Source organism: Rhynchophorus ferrugineus, unplaced genomic scaffold (assembly GCF_030347505.1).
Source record: "Rhynchophorus ferrugineus isolate W39M unplaced genomic scaffold, kcgeb_rfMv2 rfM5, whole genome shotgun sequence".
In the NCBI taxonomy this organism is placed as follows: Eukaryota; Metazoa; Arthropoda; class Insecta; order Coleoptera; family Curculionidae; genus Rhynchophorus; species Rhynchophorus ferrugineus.
The window spans coordinates 4878710-4898783 of NW_027472584.1; the positions used below are offsets into that span (position 1 = coordinate 4878710).

Genomic DNA, 20074 nt, shown 5'->3' on the forward strand with positions numbered 1-20074 from the left:
ATTATAATGAAGTACTTGGTAGATAAATCATATGAGAAATAAGGCATTTTTTTAAATTTGCTCATACATTCTGCAACCATACATATCACAAATTAATAGTTATAAAAAAGTTTATTTATTTTATAAAATATTTTTTCATGATAAACGATTTAATAGCTGGCTTAGTTGCCGCAGTAGTAAAGGCGACAGGATGGTCCCCCTGTTGCGATAGTCGCGAGTTCGAATTCTGCTGGGGCATGTAAGTAAATTTGTGATGTTGTGAATGCCCTTAGGCAAGAGTACAAAATCCGACAAGGAAAATGATCCCAGTCACGCCAGTAACCAGGCTGGGTAAGACTGGATGTCTTCTGGGATAGTTTCTAAGTTGGCCACTCGCCAGTCAGTAGGCTTAATAATAAACTAACTTTAAAACAGACAAGAAAAAAAATTGCTGTATACTATTATAATAATTACATGCAATAACATGCAATTTATAATTTAATTTTAAACGAAGTAGAATTACTTTTATATTTGAATGTTCTGTGGATCTGTAAAAAAGAATGGAATTTTTCTATGAAATGGAATAATACCCCACAAATATTGTATTGTATTTTAATATGTTTATTGATATTTTTAAATAATATGTCCGCGGCTAGAAAACATATCGATAGAAAATAATTTTAAAAAATCAATATATGGGAGGAAAAAAATACCGAAATCTTTAGTGCAATAACTGCGGTATTAAAAAAAAATAAACCAATATAAACCAAATCAATAGATTAGCCAAAATTATCTATATTTTTACTAGTAATATCGATAGTTTTTATCAAGAATATCGAAATTTTTTTTACCCCCTACAGCTCTATATTATTATGTTAAGGTTAGTTCTAGTGTGTTCCCTCGGTTATATATGTTTTCTCTTTATATTATTTGAGTATGATTTGCTTTAATTGTATACTACTATTATTTTCCTTGTTAAGCTTAAGTTATGGATTGTTATTAAATGATATAAAAATATTTTTGGCAACAGAGACTGTATTGTTGGTAAATAGCATTGTTTATAGTTAATTCACTAGTATAAAAGGATCTATATCTGGGACGCTTTTAACTTTGAAGAATAATAGATACCTCATCGTGGTATCTTTATTCGGAAACGTGGAAAAATAATCCCTCTGTGTCAGAAACAAACCGAGTTTTAGGTTTGACTAGTGAACCAGCAGAAGACAAATCCGCATTAAGTTCTATTCACGAATTGCTGAATGTAATGATATTACATTTTTATATGAATTAATTAACGAAGAGGTATATGTGAAATTGTTAGATGCAATTATATATCAAAATTTTCAGGGACCTCTGCACAATACAGTTTTTACCATCACTTTCTATTTAGGAAACAGAAATTAAGCAGTGGATGGTAAAAGCTTGAAGAATGCTCAAAGAAAGCTGCACAGAGGGCTCTGAAAAATACAGAATATCAACATCATTCATTGAAGATCAAAAAGAGTGAAAAGAACCTGTAGCTTTACTAAACAATTTAGCATTAAAGGTAGGGATGTCTGTACAATACCCTATAGTTAATGATATTTTGGTATTCAATATTGTTTAGTTAAATATAGACATATCAATAAGGTGCCTTTTAGGAACAAATAGAAGGCAAGACTGCATCACCAGACATTTCAGAGAAAAAATCTCATTTGTATAAACTGAATGACAGACTTTATTCTAATGATACTCTTTATGTTAGAAGAAATGATTCTGACATGAAGAGACCTTTCAAAGTCCATTTTAATGTCAACGACGTCAAATTTTATGGAGAGGCTCAAACGATAAAAAATGCTCGTAATGAAGCTGCATTGAAAGCTGTAAATTATATTAACAAAAACAAGGAGGAGTTCTCATGTGAAGCAATGGGTAGACAATTTATTATAGAAGATGATTAGATAACTTACCTTTGTTTCAGGTAATTGCAAAGAACAAAAGTCCAAAAATAAAAATAGAAAAACAAAATTGTAGACTATTTTCGATGTGATTGATAGAATGTTTGACAATGTGGTAGATTTTGAGAACGGTCTTATTGGTAAAGTACAAGGCACGTCAGAGGTAATTTAAATTAGTTTTTATGATATCAAGTGTATTTTTATAGTCTATTTTCAGGATGATGCCAATTCCAACAAATCTTAAAATTAGGTCACCTTTTAAACTTAGAAGTACAGTATACTGAGTTCCTTGAGAATGAACAATACTACGCAGTCTTCTGATTGGGAACAATATAAGCTTTTGTAAGTAATTATTGATACAGAGTTTTTTAAAACCTTTTTCCATACATTATTATTTAGATGTGCCTGGGTGAAGGCGTAAATATCAAAAATTCTCGTGACCTAGTAGCTAAATATGGATTGAATGTGGTCTATTAACTAGGATTACTAGATAAATTTTTCGAAAAATCAACAGAAGTCAGGTAATTTTATTTGGTTTAAATTCGCTCGGCAACCCAAAAAACAAATTTCTACAATCTTGTCAAATGTCTGTTTCTAAACAATCGGTCTTGCCGTATCATTTTTATTTTCCCACAATCTTATTACAGATGAAAATACACTTATTTAATATTGTAGTATTATTTTGGACATAGAATTATTCCAAGATTGATATATAGGAGACAATCAACATAGAAGATGAGAAAAAGGATTCTGAACTGTGACTTTATGTGTTATTTAGTATTATATTTATGTTATAAGACCGATTTTCATAAAATTACATTTATAGATATAAGTTACTTTGTTGGCAAAGGTTAATAAATAAAAATTGCACTGAGCTCAGTTTATTTTGATATATTTTGTTTGAACCTCTGAGTTGGACTTTGATTTTTTGAGTAAGGTATTTCTGTTACCTTTAATTATACAATTCCCTGTTAAAATAAAAGAAAATGAGTTTGCATTTAGGGAATTCGTTGAAAATATCTAAAATTTAATTTTAATTCGGAATATTTAATTAATTTGTCGAAAATAAATTTTATAAGATATTTTAAATTTTATAGCTTAAAATGATTATATGTAATGATACAATTATTGTCTGGAGCTTTATTTTATTTATAGTATATTGTGAAGTAACCTTTGAACTCTTAAATATAACTAATCATATTTTCTAGTCCAGCAGTTGGGTTAAATAGGAATATATTCGGATCAATTTTCTAAGATAACACACTATATTTCATTCATCCAAGAGAAGAAGATCCAAGATGGAAAGGTAATTTTAATATAAAATGCACTATGATTCAGCTGTTTTTTCATTAAAACATAATTTATTCTATATTATTGCTATAATAATAAATAAAAAAGGTTCTATTTTTAACAACTACCATTTAAGTAAGAAAAGAAGACATCGTTATCCCGTAGATTAATATTGGTAATTTGAGTGACATATTAAGAAAATTGTACAATATATATTATTATGAATTAAACATTATATAACCAATTATTTTATTGATATCATTTTTATTATTTTACCTGTCTGTCTATAAGTCTGATTATAAATATGCATAGAATTTGTCCGTATTAAAACAAAAAAATTGTTTCAAAGAGACTTGGCTTTGGCTTTATTCCTGTTACAGTCTGTTAATTCTTCTTCAATAGTCTGAAAAAATATATGCCCAGCTTAAAACACTATTTTTTTCTACCACTTTAAGTATCTACACTATTTAAATTTATAATATATATTCTTCACAATTTCTGTCTGACATGTCATGCTAAAATTATTACTTACCTTGAAAGGATTAATTTTTCTTAAATTACACATTCTAGATGTAAACTGATATTCTGATAGTCGGCGATGGTCCAACTGGAATAAGCGCGACTATACGAGCCAAACAACTGTTGGACGCGGAAGGGAAGAAAATCAGGGTCGGTGGAATCGAAGTCATAGCACACTTGATCGGTGGTCTATACGGAACATAGATTTTTAGGTAATCATCGTCGAGAAGGCCCTATAAATGGGACTGGAAAGAGAAGGGCGCGCCTCTGAACACTCCCCTAACGGAGGATAAGTTCGGTCTATTACCTAGCACCGGTAGGATTCCGGTACCAGCCCTACCAGGTTGGATTCTTTATCTTAAATCGATTTATATATTGAATAAATGATATTTCGTCAGGAACTCCGATGTTTAATCACGGGAACTATATCGTCCCGCTGGGACACGTTATTCAGTGGTTGGGAGAGCAAGCTGAGGCCGTGGGCCCGGGTTATGCACCTTCCGAAGTCCTGTACAACGATGACGGGAGCGTTAAAGATATCGCGACGAATGATTCAAACATAAACCGGGTGCGCGGAGCACACCATCGGCTGGCCCTTGGATAAGAACACCTACGGAGGATCCTTTCTGTATCATTTAACGACGAGGTATCCCTGATCGCCGTCGGGTTTGGATTACATCAATCTGTACCTGAGCCCGTACAAGGAATTCCAAAAGTACTGAATATCCAAAGATCGGTAATGCGGTAATGTTCGTTTCTTCGCAGGTTCAAACACCATCCGTTCATAAAGCATCACTTCGAAGACGGCAATAGGATCTCACCAGGGCACCGGCAGTTTTCACAGTATCCCCAATCTCACTTTTCCTGGAGGATGCTTAGTAGTCTTTGCCACGGGTTTTATTACCTTGCCGAAAGTTAGTTAAAAGGATTGTACCTAATGAAAAATTAGAGCATTACACAAAAATAAGTTTTTTTTATTAATGAATTGTTTAAAAGTTCATAAAATAATCACCCAAATGTCATCAAAACACAACTGGAATCTTTTAAAGTCAACTAAAAGCGTACATATAGTGTATAACACAAATTATGTTATGCAACACTTTAAACTCGCAAAATCCTGTCAAACGAAACTTAGGCGTCTTCGACGGACTTGAAGATTGTTATTGTCCCGCTGGTGTGTATGAGTTTGTGTCACTCGATTCTGGAGAGGGCCATCCACCGTAAGACGTGCAACGTCAAGGACCCCAGCCAGAATAACTGGGTGGTCCCAGAAGGAGGTCGCGGCCCAGCTTACAACGCAATGTAAGGACCAATGAGATTTAACATTTTCCTATATCTTTTTATTTATATTGTATTAGTTAAGAAGATACAATTTTTGTATACAAATAAACTTTATATTGTAGTTCTACCAGTATCGGTGACTAGCTTGATTCATCCCTTGTTTCTTCCTTTAGCTCTTCTCTTTCTTTGAACTGATTCTCGGCCGCTCTGTAATGTTCTGGCCAGTCTTTTGGTTGCTTATTTCCATACATCTGTAAATCAATAATAACCTGACAATGTGCTTATAAGTCAACTGAAATAGTTACCTCACACACGAACTGTAAAACCTTCATCTTTGAGATTTCAATTTCAGCTCGAATCCCCCATTGGAAAGTTTGTATTTTCGTTTTCTCATCAAACTCACAGTGAAGGTAATAATTCTTTATCAAGGTTTCTCTTATATATTCTTTGACTTTACCGAAAAATGGATGCTCAACTTCTACATCAATATCCAAGGACTTCAGGAAACTATAAAGGGATTCTGAAATAATAAATCAACAATATAAAAACAATAAAGGAATGGTATCGTAGAGCTCACTGTCTGATACTGGCGCGTTTGTCATAAATATATGGGATAAAATTAATAGAGTCAGTATCTTGTGAGCAGCATTTGGTACATTTGAACCAGTTTCATAACTAGAAACACATTCTTCCTCTTCATTGGAATAATTTACAGAAGGCAACATACTAATTAAAAAATAATTTTTTTTTTCATTTTTACATCATCATATTCAGTAAGTGTGTAACCATATACCTAAAAATGTATGCAAAACAATATCAACAACATCCATATAACAATAATAATACCAACATTTTCCAGAACCTTAATTGCTTGTTGTATAACACTATCCACGCATTGGCCCTTTTTGTGAATTACATTTTGATTTAATTCGGATCTGGTATAAAATGAATTTTCGTCAGCTTTAAGAATAATGTACCTGACTACATCATTGATTATATTTTCTGTATTTTGATCCGGTACGTCTGGATCAGTCTGTGATTTGGTTTTTTGAGACCCGCTAACTGATCTTCGCTTCTTCGACATTTTTACGACTTGAAGAACTTTAAAATCGTGTATCAGCTATCTCCATACAGCACTATCAACACAAAAATTTAAATAACTAGCCGCTAGGGATGCAGAAAAAATATCGATATTTTTTTGTCGATATATCGATATTTTTTAGATGATATAATTTCAGAAGATTAAGTACAATTAAAAAAAACTTTCAAATCGGAACTTATTTTTAAACGTTTAGTGAATTCTGGTACTTAATTTTAATGGTTTCTCAAAAATACCGTTATTCCTTAAGAGTTTTAGAAAAAAATATTTTTTAGGCTAATATTTGACTATGTTTATTTTCAATTAAAAATATACATAAATTTTTTTGTAAAATATCGATATATCTTATACTTATTGCAAAAAATATGGATATTTTTTCCTTCGACATATCGATATTTTTTGTGGCCAACATGCCTACTAACCACTACAAAATATGCAAAATCTAATGCACGGCTTGGCTTTTTATTTTAATTCTTAATGTCAGACGAGTATGTTCGATCCCTTTCCTATATAAATTGTAAGAGAGGAAAGGACGGATATAATTGCTTGGAGCAATTAATTTAATATTTGCTTATATTTTACAACCTTAGTATACGCGAGACGGAGATGTACGTATTCCTTCACGTACTAACTTTAAAAAAGAAAAAGAAAAACATTACTGAATACTATTAATATATCTATAATACTTACATTTTAAAGGAAGTGGAGTTACTTTTATATTTGAATGTTCTGAGATGAATTGCTATTTTTAAACAATATACTAAATAAATATAAACAATACAATACAACTTAAACTAAACATGTATTACTATGTGATATATAACATGTATTACAATAACCATGAATTAAAAATGATCGCACAATAACTACTAGAGCTTTTTAAAATAAAATTAATGCTTTATTTATTATCGGACAGAAATATTTTCTAACAAAAACCGAGGGTGTTAGATACACACCAAAAAGTCAATCAAAAGAAATATTACCTATTACTTATTTGTCATTCACAATTTTAATTTTTTACCCTATTACATTAACAATCTTGAAAAATATCGTTCCAAAGTGTTGCTATATTAATATACAATATATTTTTATTTAGAAGCAAACTACCAAAAAAATCATAAAACTAAATATATTATATATAAATCTAGGAAAGCATAAATTCGGTATACATTTTTGTCAAGGTCGCGCCTAGGACGACAGAGTCAGAACGTTAAAAAGCAGTCGAATGAAACTAGTAGAACCGAAAATAGTAACTAAAAGTACACGACTCAAAAACAGTCGATAGTAAAAAGTAATACAATCAGTCGAACCGAAACTAGCGACTGATTAGCCATAGTTCCCAACGCTAATTATGTTCTAATAAAAAAGTGCATTTCCTTACTGCCCCAACTAAAATTGAATTAGTGTTGGTAACTATCGAATAAAAACAGTCGATTCGACCACTATTTTTTAAGTTAATCATGTTTCTCCCATAATAAAGTTAAGTGAGTAATTTAAAAATGATGTTACTAACATTTGTCTTAAAAATATCTTCAATATATGCCCGAAAATATATTTGATTTATAATAATCATTGAAGTAATTTACGTCTGCATATTAAAGTATACGCAAAATATATCATGAGCTAACACTTACTAACCATTTTCAAATTCCATTTAATAAAACCTAAGTATTGAAACATTTAAAATTTATACATTATAACAAAGGCGTCATAAGTGAGATTATTTTTAAAATTGTAGAATAACAATCAGCGCACCTAAAAGCAAATATACATATATATTCTTATTCTTCCCTTTTATATAATAAACATAAATATGGAATATTCAATGAAGTAAAAACTGTTCGTATATTAAAAACTTTTAGTTTAATTTCTTCTAGTAATTTGATATACGTAAAATATTATCATAACAATTAAAATATACAACACTACTGTCTCTGAAGGTGATTTGATCGGTGGTACGAAAATGTTTCAATACATCAAGAATCAAGATTACAGTTCACCATCAACCATTCCTGCACATTAAAAATACATTATAAACAAAATCAGTTTTAGAGCATTACCTTACCCCACGGTATTTTGATTTTTTTCATATAAAAACCATAAATCTTCACATTAAAAGCACAAATCAAATTAAATGCACTGTTATCCTGTTATTATTAAAGAAACCGAATAATAACGTTAAAAAGCAGCAATAGAACTGACATAACACAAAATAAACCCAATATTTAATTCAAATAAAACCTAGAATAGAGCGGAAAAAACGTTTAGAGTGGGGAGTTGAGAATTAAAGTGATATATGCAACCAATCCTACAAGCTAAAGGAAATGGCGTGAATTTCAATAATAAAAAAATCATGCTAAATGTCAAATCAACAAAATCAAAATACATGCACATTTATATCGTTTATCCTGATAAAACCTACCATTAACTTGACCCCTTATTACTTGACTCATTATATCCTGACCCCGACCCTTCTACAAAACCCTGGATCATTTATCCATAATTTTTGATTCATTATAATGAAGTATTTGGTAGATAAATCATATGAGAAATAAGGGAATTTTTTAAATTTGCTCATACATTCTGCAACCATACATATCACAAATTAATAGTTATAAAAAAGTTTATTTATTTTATAAAATATTTTTTCATGATAAACGATTTAATAGCTGGCTTAGTTGCCGCAGTAGTAAAGGCGACAGGATGGTCCCCCTGTTGCGATAGTCGCGAGTTCGAATTCTGTTGGGGCATGTAAGTAAATTTGTGATGTTTGTGAATGCCCTTAGGTAAGAGTACAAAATCCGACAAGGAAAATGATCCCAGTCACGCCAGTAACCAGGCTGGGTAAGACGGGATGTCTTCTGGGATAATTTCTAAGTTGGCCACTCGCCAGTCAGTAGGCTTAATAATAAACTAACTTTAAAAAAGACAAGAAAAAAAAATTACTGTATAGTATTATAATAATTACATACAATAACATGCAATTTATAATTTAATTTTAAACGAAGTAGTATTACTTTTATATTTGAATGTTCTGTGGATCTGTAAAAAAGAATGGAATTTTTCTATGAAATGGAATAATACCCCACAAATATTTTATTGTATTTTAATATGTTAATTGATATTTTTAAATATGTCCGCGGCCAGAAAACATATCGATAGAAAATAATTTTAAAAAATCAATATATGGGAGGAAAAAAAATACCGAAATCTTTAGTGCAATAACTACGGTATTAAAAAAAATAAACCAATATAAACCAAATCAATAGATTAGCCAAAATTATCTATATTTTTACTAATAATATCGATAGTTTTTATCAAGAATATCGAAATTTTTTTTACCCCCTACAGCTCTATATTATTATGTTAAGGTTAGTTTTAGTGTGTTTCCCCGGTTATATATGTTTTCTCTTTATATTATTTGAGTATGATTTGCTTTAATTGTATACTACTATTATTTTCCTTGTTAAGCTTAAGTTATGGATTGTTATTAAATGATATAAAAATATTTTTGGCGACAGGGACTCTATTGTTGGTAAATAGCAATGTTTATAGTTAATTCACTGGTATAAAAGGATCTATATCTGGGACGCTTTTAACTTTGAAGAATAATAGATACCTCATCGTGGTATCTTTATTCGGAAACGTGGAAAAATAATCCCTCTGTGCCAGAAACAAACCGAGTTTTAGGTTTGACTAGTGAACCAGCAGAAGACAAATCCGCATTAAGTTCTATTCACGAACTGCTGAATGTAATGATATTACATTTTCATATGAATTAATTAACGAAGAGGTATATTAATGTGAAATTATTAGATGCAATTATATATCAAAAATTTCATTGACCTCTGCACAATACAGTTTTTACCATCGCTTTCTATTTAGGAAATGAAAATTAAGCAATGGATGGTAAAAGCTTGAAGAATGCTCAAAGGAAAGCTGCACAGAGGGCTCTGAAAAATACAGAATATCAACATCATTCTTTAAAGATCAAAAAGAGTGAAAAGAACCTGAAGAAACACCTGTAGCTTTACTAAACAATTTAGCATTAAAGGTAGGGATGTCTGTACAATACTCTATAATTAATGATATTTTGGTATTCAATATTGTTTAGTTAAATATAGACATATAAATAAGGTGCCTTTTAGGAACAAATAGAAGGCAAGACTGCATCACCAGACATTTCAGAGAAAAAATCTTATTTGCATAAACTGAATGACACGGTTCATTTTAATGATACTCTTCATGTTAGAAGAAATGATTCTGACACGATGGGACCTTTCAAAGTCCATTTTAACGTCAACGACGTCAAATTTTATGGAGAGGCGCAAACGATAAAAAATGCTCGTAATGAAGCTGCATTGCAAGCTCTAAATTATATTAACAAAACAAGGAGGAGTTCTCATTTGAAGCAATGGGTAGACAATTTATTATAGAAAATGATGATTAGATAACTTACCTTTATTTCAGGTAATTGCAAAGAACAAAATCAAATGATAAAATTACCCATTTTTATTGTGTATGAAGCTGCTCAAAAACGTAATTTGGAGGTTAACTTGGAGATAGTCTGGGCCAGCCCATAAGAAATCATTTACAACAAAATGCACGGTTGATGATTTAGAAGTCGCTGGATCAGGAAGATCGAAAAAGGATCGCTTCTGAAAATGTTACCTGGTTTAGTGAATATTCCTGAGATTGAAGGGTAAACACACAAACAGCAAGAAAACTCTAAAACTCCTCTCCAGCAACCAACAAAGTCCAAAAATAAAAATAGGAAAACAAAATTGTAGACTATTTTCGATATGATTGATAGAATGTTTGACAATGTGGTAGATTTTGACAACGGTCTTATTGGTAAAGTACAAGGCATGTCAGAGGTAATTTAAATTAGTTTTTATGATATCAAGTGTATTTTTATAGTCTATTTTCAGGATGATGCCAATTCCAACAAATCTTAAAATTAGGTCACCTTTTAAACTTAGAAGTACAATATACTGAGTTCCTTGAGAATGAACAACACTACGCAGTCTTATGATTGGGAACAATATAAGCTTTTGTAAGAAATTATTGATACAGAGTTTTTTAAAGCCTTTTTCCTTACATTATTATTTAGATGTGCTTGAGTGAAGGCGTAAATATCAAAAATTCTCGTGACCTAGTAGCTAAATATGGATTGAATGTGCTCTTTTAACTAGGATTACTAGATAAATTTTTCGAAAATTCCACAGATGTCAGGTAATTTTATTTGGTTTAAATTCGCTCGGCAACCCAAAAAACAAATTTCTACAATCTTGTCAAATGTCTGTTTCTAAACAATCGGTCTTGCCGTATCATTTTTATTTTCCTACAATCTTATTACAGATGAAAATACACTTATTTAATATTGTAGTAATATTTTGGACATAGAATTATTCCAAGATTGATATATAGGAGACAATCAACATAGAAGATGAGAAAAAGGATTCTGAACTGTGACTTTATGTGTTATTTAGTATTATATTTATGTTATAAGACCGATTTTCATAAAATTACATTTATAGATATAAGTTACTTTGTTGGCAAAGGTTTTTTCATTAAAACATAATTTATTCTATATTATTGCTATAATAATAAATAAAAAAGGTTCTATTTTTAACAACTACCATTTAAGTAAGAAAAGAAGACATCGTTATCCCGTAGATTAATACTGGTAATTTGAGTGACATATTAAGAAAATTGTACAATATATATTATTATGAATTAAACATTATATAACCAATTATTTTATTGATATCATTTTTATTATTTTACCTGTCTGTCTATAAGTCTGATTATAAATATGCATAGAATTTGTCCGTATTAAAACAAAAAAATTGTTTCAAAGAGACTTGGCTTTGGCTTTATTCCTGTTACAGTCTGTTAATTCTTCTTCAATAGTCTGAAAAAATATATGCCCAGCTTAAAACACTATTTTTTCTACCACTTTAAGTACCTACACTATTTAAATTTATAATATATATTCTTCACAATTTCTGTCTGACATGTCATGCTAAAATTATTACTTACCTTGAAAGGATTAATTTTTCTTAAATTACACATTCTAGATGTAAACTGATATTCTGATAGTCGGCGATGGTCCAACTGGAATAAGCGCGACTATACGAGCCAAACAACTGTTGGACGCGGAAGGGAAGAAAATCAGGGTCGGTGGAATCGAAGTCATAGCACACTTGATCGGTGGTCTATACGGAACATAGATTTTTAGGTAATCATCGTCGAGAAGGCCCTATAAATGGGACTGGAAAGAGAAGGGCGCGCCTCTGAACACTCCCCTAACGGAGGATAAGTTCGGTCTATTACCTAGCACCGGTAGGATTCCGGTACCAGCCCTGCCAGGTTGGATTCTTTATCTTAAATCGATTTATATATTGAATAAATGATATTTCGTCAGGAACTCCGATGTTTAATCACGGGAACTATATCGTCCCGCTGGGACACGTTATTCAGTGGTTGGGAGAGCAAGCTGAGGCCGTGGGCCCGGGTTATGCACCTTCCGAAGTCCTGTACAACGATGACGGGAGCGTTAAAGATATCGCGACGAATGATTCAAACATAAACCGGGTGCGCGGAGCACACCATCGGCTGGCCCTTGGATAAGAACACCTACGGAGGATCCTTTCTGTATCATTTAACGACGAGGTATCCCTGATCGCCGTCGGGTTTGGATTACATCAATCTGTACCTGAGCCCGTACAAGGAATTCCAAAAGTACTGAATATCCAAAGATCGGTAATGCGGTAATGTTCGTTTCTTCGCAGGTTCAAACACCATCCGTTCATAAAGCATCACTTCGAAGACGGCAATAGGATCTCACCAGGGCACCGGCAGTTTTCACAGTATCCCCAATCTCACTTTTCCTGGAGGATGCTTAGTAGTCTTTGCCACGGGTTTTATTACCTTGCCGAAAGTTAGTTAAAAGGATTGTACCTAATGAAAAATTAGAGCATTACACAAAAATAAGTTTTTTTATTAATGAATTGTTTAAAAGTTCATAAAATAATCACCCAAATGTCATCAAAACACAACTGGAATCTTTTAAAGTCAACTAAAAGCGTACATATAGTGTATAACACAAATTATGTTATGCAACACTTTAAACTCGCAAAATCCTGTCAAACGAAACTTACGCGTCTTCGACGGACTCGAAGATTGTTATTGTCCCGCTGGTGTGTATGAGTTTGTGCCACTCGATTCTGGAGAGGGCCATCCACCGTAAGACGTGCAACATCAAGGACCCCAGCCAGAATAACTGGGTGGTCCCAGAAGGAGGTCGCGGCCCAGCTTACAACGCAATGTAAGGACCAATGAGATTTAACATTTTCCTATATCTTTTTATTTATATTGTATTAGTTAAGAAGATACAATTTTTGTATACAAATAAACTTTATATTGTAGTTCTACCAGTATCGGTGACTAGCTTGATTCATCCCTTGTTTCTTCCTTTAGCTCTTCTCTTTCTTTGAACTGATTCTCGGCCGCTCTGTAATGTTCTGGCCAGTCTTTTGGTTGCTTATTTCCATACATCTGTAAATCAATAATAACCTGACAATGTGCTTATAAGTCAACTGAAATAGTTACCTCACACACGAACTGTAAAACCTTCATCTTTGAGATTTCAATTTCAGCTCGAATCCCCCATTGGAAAGTTTGTATTTTCGTTTTCTCATCAAACTCACAGTGAAGGTAATAATTCTTTATCAAGGTTTCTCTTATATATTCTTTGACTTTACCGAAAAATGGATGCTCAACTTCTACATCAATATCCAAGGACTTCAGGAAACTATAAAGGGATTCTGAAATAATAAATCAACAATATAAAAACAATAAAGGAATGGTATCGTAGAGCTCACTGTCTGATACTGGCGCGTTTGTCATAAATATATGGGATAAAATTAATAGAGTCAGTATCTTGTGAGCAGCATTTGGTACATTTGAACCAGTTTCATAACTAGAAACACATTCTTCCTCTTCATCGGAATAATTTACAGAAGGCAACATACTAATTAAAAAATAAATTTTTTTTTTCATTTTTACATCATCATATTCAGTAAGTGTGTAACCATATACCTAAAAATGTATGCAAAACAATATCAACAACATCCATATAACAATAATAATACCAACATTTTCCAGAACCTTAATTGCTTGTTGTATAACACTATCCACGCATTGGCCCTTTTTATGAATTACATTTTGATTTAATTCGGATCTGGTATAAAATGAATTTTCGTCAGCTTTAAGAATAATGTACCTGACTACATCATTGATTATATTTTCTGTATTTTGATCCCGTACGTCTGGATCAGTCTGTGATTTGGTTTTTTGAGACCCGCTAACTGATCTTCGCTTCTTCGACATTTTTACGACTTGAAGAACTTTAAAATCGTATATCAGCTATCTCCATACAGCACTATCAACACAAAAATTTAAATAACTAGCCGCTAGGGATGCAGAAAAAATATCGATATTTTTTTGTCGATATATCGATATTTTTTAGATGATATAATTTCAGAAGATTAAGTACAATTAAAAAAAACTTTCAAATCGGAACTTATTTTTAAACGTTTAGTGAATTCTGGTACTTAATTTTAATGGTTTCTCAAAAATACCGTTATTCCTTAAGAGTTTTAGAAAAAAATATTTTTTAGGCTAATATTTGACTATGTTTATTTTCAATTAAAAATATACATAAATTTTTTTGTAAAATATCGATATATCTTATACTTATTGCAAAAAATATGGATATTTTTTCCTTCGACATATCGATATTTTTTGTGGCCAACATGCCTACTAACCACTACAAAATATGCAAAATCTAATGCACGGCTTGGCTTTTTATTTTAATTCTTAATGTCAGACGAGTATGTTCGATCCCTTTCCTATATAAATTGTAAGAGAGGAAAGGACGGATATAATTGCTTGGAGCAATTAATTTAATATTTGCTTATATTTTACAACCTTAGTATACGCGAGACGGAGATGTACGTATTCCTTCACGTACTAACTTTAAAAAAGAAAAAGAAAAACATTACTGAATACTATTAATATATCTATAATACTTACATTTTAAAGGAAGTGGAGTTACTTTTATATTTGAATGTTCTGAGATGAATTGCTATTTTTAAACAATATACTAAATAAATATAAACAATACAATACAACTTAAACTAAACATGTATTACTATGTGATATATAACATGTATTACAATAACCATGAATTAAAAATGATCGCACAATAACTACTAGAGCTTTTTAAAATAAAATTAATGCTTTATTTATTATCGGACAGAAATATTTTCTAACAAAAACCGAGGGTGTTAGATACACACCAAAAAGTCAATCAAAAGAAATATTACCTATTACTTATTTGTCATTCACAATTTTAATTTTTTACCCTATTACATTAACAATCTTGAAAAATATCGTTCCAAAGTGTTGCTATATTAATATACAATATATTTTTATTTAGAAGCAAACTACCAAAAAAATCATAAAACTAAATATATTATATATAAATCTAGGAAAGCATAAATTCGGTATACATTTTTGTCAAGGTCGCGCCTAGGACGACAGAGTCAGAACGTTAAAAAGCAGTCGAATGAAACTAGTAGAACCGAAAATAGTAACTAAAAGTACACGACTCAAAAACAGTCGATAGTAAAAAGTAATACAATCAGTCGAACCGAAACTAGCGACTGATTAGCCATAGTTCCCAACGCTAATTATGTTCTAATAAAAAAGTGCATTTCCTTACTGCCCCAACTAAAATTGAATTAGTGTTGGTAACTATCGAATAAAAACAGTCGATTCGACCACTATTTTTTAAGTTAATCATGTTTCTCCCATAATAAAGTTAAGTGAGTAATTTAAAAATGATGTTACTAACATTTGTCTTAAAAATATCTTCAATATATGCCCGAAAATATATTTGATTTATAATAATCATTGAAGTAATTTACGTCTGCATATTAAAGTATACGCAAAATATATCATGAGCTAACACTTACTAACCATTTTCAAATTCCATTTAATAAAACCTAAGTATTGAAACATTTAAAATTTATACATTATAACAAAGGCGTCATAAGTGAGATTATTTTTAAAATTGTAGAATAACAATCAGCGCACCTAAAAGCAAATATACATATATATTCTTATTCTTCCCTTTTATATAATAAACATAAATATGGAATATTCAATGAAGTAAAAACTGTTCGTATATTAAAAACTTTTAGTTTAATTTCTTCTAGTAATTTGATATACGTAAAATATTATCATAACAATTAAAATATACAACACTACTGTCTCTGAAGGTGATTTGATCGGTGGTACGAAAATGTTTCAATACATCAAGAATCAAGATTTCAGTTCACCATCAACCATTCCTGCACATTAAAAATACATTATAAACAAAATCAGTTTTAGAGCATTACCTTACCCCACGGTATTTTGATTTTTTTCATATAAAAACCATAAATCTTCACATTAAAAGCACAAATCAAATTAAATGCACTGTTATCCTGTTATTATTAAAGAAACCGAATAATAACGTTAAAAAGCAGCAATAGAACTGACATAACACAAAATAAACCCAATATTTAATTCAAATAAAACCTAGAATAGAGCGGAAAAAACGTTTAGAGTGGGGAGTTGAGAATTAAAGTGATATATGCAACCAATCCTACAAGCTAAAGGAAATGGCGTGAATTTCAATAATAAAAAAATCATGCTAAATGTCAAATCAACAAAATCAAAATACATGCACATTTATATCGTTTATCCTGATAAAACCTACCATTAACTTGACCCCTTATTACTTGACTCATTATATCCTGACCCCGACCCTTCTACAAAACCCTGGATCATTTATCCATAATTTTTGATTCATTATAATGAAGTATTTGGTAGATAAATCATATGAGAAATAAGGGAATTTTTTAAATTTGCTCATACATTCTGCAACCATACATATCACAAATTAATAGTTATAAAAAAGTTTATTTATTTTATAAAATATTTTTTCATGATAAACGATTTAATAGCTGGCTTAGTTGCCGCAGTAGTAAAGGCGACAGGATGGTCCCCCTGTTGCGATAGTCGCGAGTTCGAATTCTGCTGGGGCATGTAAGTAAATTTGTGATGTTTGTGAATGCCCTTAGGCAAGAGTACAAAATCCGACAAGGAAAATGATCCCAGTCACGCCAGTAACCAGGCTGGGTAAGACGGGATGTCTTCTGGGATAGTTTCTAAGTTGGCCACTCGCCAGTCAGTAGGCTTAATAATAAACTAACTTTAAAAAAGACAAGAAAAAAAAATTACTGTATAGTATTATAATAATTACATGCAATAACATGCAATTTATAATTTAATTTTAAACGAAGTAGAATTACTTTTATATTTGAATGTTCTGTGGATCTGTAAAAAACAATGGAATTTTTCTATGAAATGGAATAATACCCCACAAATATTTTATTGTATTTTAATATGTTAATTGATATTTTTAAATATGTCCGCGGCCAGAAAACATATCGATAGAAAATAATTTTAAAAAATCAATATATGGGAGGAAAAAAATACCGAAATCTTTAGTGCAATAACTGCGGTATTAAAAAAAATAAACCAATATAAACCAAATCAATAGATTAGCCAAAATTATCTATATTTTTACTAGTAATATCGATAGTTTTTATCAAGAATATCGAAATTTTTTTTACCCCCTACAGCTCTATATTATTATGTTAAGGTTAGTTCTAGTGTGTTCCCTCGGTTATATATGTTTTCTCTTTATATTATTTGAGTATGATTTGCTTTAATTGTATACTACTATTATTTTCCTTGTTAAGCTTAAGTTATGGATTGTTATTAAATGATATAAAAATATTTTTGGCGACAGGGACTCTATTGTTGGTAAATAGCAATGTTTATAGTTAATTCACTGGTATAAAAGGATCTATATCTGGGACGCTTTTAACTTTGAAGAATAATAGATACCTCATCGTGGTATCTTTATTCGGAAACGTGGAAAAATAATCCCTCTGTGCCAGAAACAAACCGAGTTTTAGGTTTGACTAGTGAACCAGCAGAAGACAAATCCTCATTAAGTTCTAGTCACGAATTGCTGAATGTAATGATATTACATTTTCATATGAATTAATTAACGAAGAGGTATATTAATGTGAAATTATTAGATGCAATTATATATCAAAAATTTCATTGACCTCACAATACAGGTTTTACCATTGCTTTCTATTTAGGAAATGAAAATTAAGCAGTGGATGGTAAAAGCTTGAAGAATGCTCAAAGGAAAGCTGCACAGAGGGCTCTGAAAAATACAGAATATCAACATCATTCTTTGAAGATCAAAAAGAGTGAAAAGAACCTGAAGAAACACCTGTAGCTTTACTAAACAATTTAGCATTAAAGGTAGGGATGTCTGTACAATACTCTATAATTAATGATATTTTGGTATTCAATATTTATTCAATTCATATTCATATTCATAAGGTGCCTTTTATGAACAAATAGAAGGCAAGACTGCATCACCAGACATTTCAGAGAAAAAATCTTATTTGCATAAACTGAATGACACGGTTCATTTTAATGATACTCTTCATGTTAGAAGAAATGATTCTGACACGATGGGACCTTTCAAAGTCCATTTTAACGTCAACGACGTCAAATTTTATGGAGAGGCGCAAACGATAAAAAATGCTCGTAATGAAGCTGCATTGCAAGCTCTAAATTATATTAACAAAACAAGGAGGAGTTCTCATTTGAAGCAATGGGTAGACAATTTATTATAGAAAATGATGATTAGATAACTTACCTTTATTTCAGGTAATTGCAAAGAACAAAATCAAATGATAAAATTACCCATTTTTATTGTGTATGAAGCTGCTCAAAAACGTAATTTGGAGGTTAACTTGGAGATAGTCTGGGCCAGCCCATAAGAAATCATTTACAACAAAATGCACGGTTGATGATTTAGAAGTCGCTGGATCAGGAAGATCGAAAAAGGATCGCTTCTGAAAATGTTACCTGGTTTAGTGAATATTCCTGAGATTGAAGGGTAAACACACAAACAGCAAGAAAACTCTAAAACTCCTCTCCAGCAACCAACAAAGTCCAAAAATAAAAATAGGAAAACAAAATTGTAGACTATTTTCGATATGATTGATAGAATGTTTGACAATGTGGTAGATTTTGACAACGGTCTTATTGGTAAAGTACAAGGCATGTCAGAGGTAATTTAAATTAGTTTTTATGATATCAAGTGTATTTTTATAGTCTATTTTCAGGATGATGCCAATTCCAACAAATCTTAAAATTAGGTCACCTTTTAAACTTAGAAGTACAATATACTGAGTTCCTTGAGAATGAACAACACTACGCAGTCTTATGATTGGGAACAATATAAGTTTTTGTAAGAAATTATTGATACAGAGTTTTTTAAAGCCTTTTTCCTTACATTATTATTTAGATGTGCTTGAGTGAAGGCGTAAATATCAAAAATTCTCGTGACCTAGTAGCTAAATATGGATTGAATGTGCTCTTTTAACTAGGATTACTAGATAAATTTTTCGAAAATTCCACAGATGTCAGGTAATTTTATTTGGTTTAAATTCGCTCGGCAACCCAAAAAACAAATTTCTACAATCTTGTCAAATGTCTGTTTCTAAACAATCGGTCTTGCCGTATCATTTTTATTTTCCCACAATCTTATTACAGATGAAAATACACTTATTTAATATTGTAGTAATATTTTGGACATAGAATTATTCCAAGATTGATATATAGGAGACAATCAACATAGAAGATGAGAAAAAGGATTCTGAACTGTGACTTTATGTGTTATTTAGTATTATATTTATGTTATAAGACCGATTTTCATAAAATTACATTTATAGATATAAGTTACTTTGTTGGCAAA

The 20074-nt window shown here is 31.0% G+C and overlaps 2 protein-coding genes, 2 long non-coding RNA genes and 2 pseudogenes across 6 annotated transcripts; 4 read left to right on the forward strand and 2 right to left on the reverse strand.

Annotated features, from left to right (window-relative positions):
- Positions 1-887: 887 nt before the first annotated feature.
- LOC143197784 (uncharacterized) lies at positions 888-2431 on the forward strand. 2 transcript variants are annotated; one of them, XR_013006071.1, is made up of 6 exons: positions 888-1240; positions 1370-1525; positions 1620-1890; positions 1940-2079; positions 2134-2258; positions 2316-2431. It is a non-coding gene; the product is annotated as an uncharacterized LOC143197784 (long non-coding RNA). The 2 variants fall into 2 exon arrangements; XR_013006070.1 differs by having other exon boundaries at positions 888-1281; positions 1327-1890.
- Positions 2212-4718, forward strand: LOC143197365 (electron transfer flavoprotein-ubiquinone oxidoreductase, mitochondrial-like; annotated as a pseudogene).
- Positions 4719-5128: 410 nt separating this feature from the next.
- On the reverse strand, positions 5129-5988 carry LOC143197554 (non-structural maintenance of chromosomes element 3 homolog). Its single transcript, XM_076406098.1, has 4 exons — positions 5857-5988; positions 5584-5799; positions 5312-5526; positions 5129-5257 (listed from the first exon to the last, which is right to left on the reverse strand). Exons 2-4 carry the CDS (start codon positions 5729-5731, stop codon positions 5147-5149), a joined length of 474 nt encoding a protein of 157 aa, XP_076262213.1. The 5' UTR covers positions 5732-5799; positions 5857-5988; the 3' UTR covers positions 5129-5146.
- A 6206-nt stretch (positions 5989-12194) lies between these two features.
- Positions 12195-13442, forward strand: LOC143197366 (electron transfer flavoprotein-ubiquinone oxidoreductase, mitochondrial-like; annotated as a pseudogene). Its single transcript, XR_013005990.1, has 4 exons — positions 12195-12480; positions 12536-12852; positions 12903-13051; positions 13293-13442. The product of XR_013005990.1 is annotated as an electron transfer flavoprotein-ubiquinone oxidoreductase, mitochondrial-like (transcript).
- A 92-nt stretch (positions 13443-13534) lies between these two features.
- On the reverse strand, positions 13535-14534 carry LOC143197549 (non-structural maintenance of chromosomes element 3 homolog). The gene is made up of 4 exons (XM_076406094.1): positions 14269-14534; positions 13995-14211; positions 13723-13937; positions 13535-13668 (listed from the first exon to the last, which is right to left on the reverse strand). Exons 1-4 carry the CDS (start codon positions 14500-14502, stop codon positions 13558-13560), a joined length of 777 nt encoding a protein of 258 aa, XP_076262209.1. The 5' UTR covers positions 14503-14534; the 3' UTR covers positions 13535-13557.
- Positions 14535-18686: 4152 nt separating this feature from the next.
- On the forward strand, positions 18687-19070 carry LOC143196834 (uncharacterized). The gene is made up of 2 exons (XR_013005859.1): positions 18687-18929; positions 18982-19070. It is a non-coding gene; the product is annotated as an uncharacterized LOC143196834 (long non-coding RNA).
- The last annotated feature ends 1004 nt before the right edge of the window (positions 19071-20074 follow it).

Coding starts and splice junctions, on each gene's coding strand:
- LOC143197554 (XM_076406098.1), bottom strand. CDS start 5,731: ATGTTGCCTTCTGTAAATTATTCCAATGAAGAGGAAGAATGTGTTTCT. Junction 5,527..5,583: donor AAACGCGCCAGTATCAGACA/GTGAGCTCTACG, acceptor TTATTATTTCAG/AATCCCTTTATAGTTTCCTG. Junction 5,258..5,311: donor TTTTACAGTTCGTGTGTGAG/GTAACTATTTCA, acceptor ATTGATTTACAG/ATGTATGGAAATAAGCAACC.
- LOC143197549 (XM_076406094.1), bottom strand. CDS start 14,502: ATGTCGAAGAAGCGAAGATCAGTTAGCGGGTCTCAAAAAACCAAATCA. Junction 14,212..14,268: donor CAATTAAGGTTCTGGAAAAT/GTTGGTATTATT, acceptor ATACATTTTTAG/GTATATGGTTACACACTTAC. Junction 13,669..13,722: donor TTTTACAGTTCGTGTGTGAG/GTAACTATTTCA, acceptor ATTGATTTACAG/ATGTATGGAAATAAGCAACC.